The sequence below is a fragment of the Sinocyclocheilus anshuiensis genome, unplaced genomic scaffold, assembly GCF_001515605.1.
Source record: "Sinocyclocheilus anshuiensis isolate Anshui unplaced genomic scaffold, SAMN03320099.WGS_v1.1 scaffold248, whole genome shotgun sequence".
Classification (NCBI taxonomy): domain Eukaryota; kingdom Metazoa; phylum Chordata; class Actinopteri; order Cypriniformes; family Cyprinidae; genus Sinocyclocheilus; species Sinocyclocheilus anshuiensis.
Genome location: NW_015555734.1, coordinates 1291766 through 1295264, shown reverse-complemented (window position 1 = coordinate 1295264; position 3499 = coordinate 1291766). Strand labels below are relative to the sequence as shown.

Genomic DNA, 3499 nt, shown 5'->3' with positions numbered 1-3499 from the left:
TGGTATTGAAGGTGGAAGAGAGCGCTGTACATTCATTTCCCCCACCTACAATCCCTGCTGGTACTGAGCCTCAAACCTGCGACCTTTGGGTTACAAGTCAGACTCTCTAACCATTAGGCCACGACTGCCCCCAGTTATTAACAGTTATAGATATACAGAAACCGCGATATGTATTTTTCAGGTTTCTTTGACGTATGGAAAGTTTTTTCAGCATTTACAGAACAGCATTTACTTGAATTTTTTTTTGTTACTGTGTAAAAGTCTTTACTGTTACTTTTGATCAATTTAATAGAACCTTGCTGAATAAGACTATTAAATTAGATAAAAATTCCCATTGAGAAGTAACTTTATTTGTGGGAAATTGTTTTGGTTGATCTTAGATGATCTTAATAAAATCAGTAGAGCTGTGGGGATATTTATAATGATTAATAATTTGTTTTTAAATATGTTTTATTTGTGGTGTTATATGTTTTTTTATATGAACAAAAGAAATGGCAGATTTATTTAGGTATGTATGTATTTAATCATTTATTTACTTTGGGTATTTGTGGCAAATCAATAAAGCATTTGTGAGAGGTTGGAAATAACATCAGCACACACAGGAAATATTGTTCTGGTTCTGTTTACGTGACTACACTCTTCTTAAAACGAAGAAAAACTTGACGTGAATTTTACAGCAATCCCTCTTCGCTCTTGCTCTAATATTCTCTCTCACACACACACTGACAAACTAATGTTTCCTTTAAAAAAAAAAAAAAAAAAAAGGAGTTAGAGCTTGAACTTCAATTTTGCTTAATCGTCACTTTATGGGCACACACAAGAAACGGCTGACAGACAGCCTGTGATGTGCAGCTCTGACTGCTCCATCATCCGCTTCGTCTTCTTCTGACTTTCATAATCACCTCAGTAACATCCACATTTGAATCAGAAATATCTGAAAACCTAAAAACCCAATCTTATGTGGATATCGTGTAAACATAAATAAATATATACAGTCAAACCAAAAATTATTCAGACACCATATATAATTTTTGACATTTTTTTATACTAATGGGTGCAGATTTGGGTTGAACTGTTCTGGAACAGTGTTGTAAATACAACTTAACCACTGATTTGTAGTCGTGTCCTCTTTTGGAAGGCCAAACAAAGTAGTTTCGCTTTCACAACGAAACACATAGCGTCACACACGGCGGGCTAGAGAACGGCGCGGCCAGCGGGCTTGAGTGAGCGGAGGTCGGCGGTCTTGAGAACGGCGCGGCTGGCAGGCTTGCGGCAACCACATGTGACGACCCCGGGCTGAACTCCACAAAGTAGTTTCGCTTTCACAACGAAACACACAGCGTCTCCACAACATAGCGGCGGCGGCGGCGGCAACAACAATACTACAGCGAGAATAAAAGTTACGCCTTCTTTCTTTGCGTGAACATTTAGGCGGCGTTATGCAAATCTTCCCACATCGTGACGTAGACATGTTTTAGGTAGGTGTGGTTGACTCTTAACTTTTATAAAGAATATCTAAAATGGAGCACATTTGAAGCTCCACATTCATAATACATTAAGAGAGCGCACTCGAAGCTCCTGCCTTCGACTGAAGTGTATGTCAGGGCAGGGTCATGTTAAAAGCATCTGCTTCAGCAGCATCAAGTGACATAATTACAGTACCATCATTTGTTAAGCCCCTCTGGCCTAGAAGCATGGATACATTCAAGCCATAGGAGCTTTCACAAGAAATATGTCTACATCTTGGCCATTCAAGGCCAAGGGGCTTGAATTCACTCTGAGCAAAAAATTACATCCAAAAAAGGCAGATGATCTGATATTTTGGACTGAAATTTTATCCCCTGACCTCTTTGAGCAGGAAGGAGCTGGCAGCAAAAGCAAAGGACCAGCCGTAGCGGTAGTTAAAGAACTGCTCTGGCTCCCGCGGCCTGTTCATTACTTCATCATTGATACTGGAGATATACAGCACCAACCCCACCACCAGACTCAACCCTGAGAGAAAGAGAGAGTGAGAATAACAAATGAGTGAAGAAAAATCAACAGACCACCACCACGATCCCGGCTGCCACCTGCTGAATAACAGTGTTAAATACAACTGTATGAAAACTAGAGAAATAACAACAACAGAACTAAACAATATAGTTAAATAACTGCGCGGTGATGAGAACATCAGTCTTCCTGTCGGGCCCCTTAAGACTTACTGCTCACCCTCGGCCAACTCAACAGACACACACAAGTACTGAACACACTCCAGGGCTCTGCCCGGCCACTGATGAGAGGACATCAGCTCCATCCAAATAAATCACAGCCCCAAACCCTCCTCACTGCAGGCACAGCGGCACAACTTCACGTGATGTTAGTTAATGGACTGGATTCGACTGGATGACTTGTGGATTATTGTGATGTTTTTATCAGCTGTTTGGGCTCTCATTCTGACGGCACCCATTCACTGCAGAGGATCCATTGATGAGAAAGTGATGTATTGCTACATTTCTCCAATGGCCATAAATGGCCTGAGGGTGAGTAAATTTTCAGCAATTTAAATTTTTAGGTGAACCATTCCATTAACAAGTGGATTGTCGGGAGCAGAGGTATGTCAGTATGTGTGCAGGTTTGGACAGAGAATGATGGGGAAACTGAGTAACAGGGCGAGAAAAGCTCTGACAACATGCACAAACCGAGAAATGCCTGTAATATTTATCACAACAGCCGAATGACCAACTCTCTCACCCACATACACAAAACAAAAACACAACATTCCTGCAAACATCAGCTACATTTCACAGCCGCTCCATCTAAAGGCACTATCAGCACACTTGATCTTTACTTTTTAATGGTTTCTTTCAACTGAAGCACTTTTATCAGCCCCGAGCAGTCTGAAATGCCCATTACATATTCAGCAGCAGGCTGATAGAGAACACAGAGAGAAAAGGACAAGTAAATAGGTGTTTCTTAAGGGCAGTCTGTCAGGAAGTTTGTGCTGCAGGAGGAGAGAGGTGTTTTCGATAAAGTTGAAGGTCTTTTCTGGCCATGTGCAAGGTTGAGGCAGTGATGCAGTAAACAACAGTGGCATCTGCATATAAATAAGTTCTACATTCAGGTTAGGGTTAGTCTCTTACTATGGACTGTTGTTAAAGTGCTATTTCATGCATGTTTACAGTGGAGTTCAAACCAAATTCATAAGGGAAAATGCATTTATTTAGCACTTTTTAAATTTTGTTTCATTACAAATTATATAATATGCATAACAATTTGAGAGAAAATTAAATAAATAGTAACAAATATTTCTTTATATATATTTTTTTATTTTATATTTCTTTCAAGTTTGCCCACAAGTTGATCATGTTCTCCAGCGTGATTTGAGAATGATCCAATGTCACAAATTTGTTTGTCTGATTAAGGAATATACCTGAAATATACCTAAATCCTACACTCTAAAAAATGCTGGGTTAAATACAACCCAGTGCTAGGTAAAATAGGGACAAACCCAGCAATTGGG

The 3499-nt window shown here is 40.0% G+C and overlaps 1 protein-coding gene across 2 annotated transcripts in view; it reads right to left on the bottom strand.

The window, feature by feature from the left end:
• The window catches only part of LOC107672975 (voltage-dependent calcium channel gamma-7 subunit-like), a 14322-nt gene that overhangs the window by 4718 nt on the left and 6105 nt on the right, over nt 1–3499 (bottom strand). For both annotated transcript variants that reach the window (XR_001632361.1, XM_016466371.1), the window contains exon 5: nt 1847–1992. Coding sequence is in view for 1 of the 2 variants with exons in the window: in XM_016466371.1 (XP_016321857.1) it covers nt 1847–1992 (146 nt within the window). In the remaining variant the exon portion in view is untranslated. The remainder of the gene's footprint in view (nt 1–1846; nt 1993–3499) is intronic.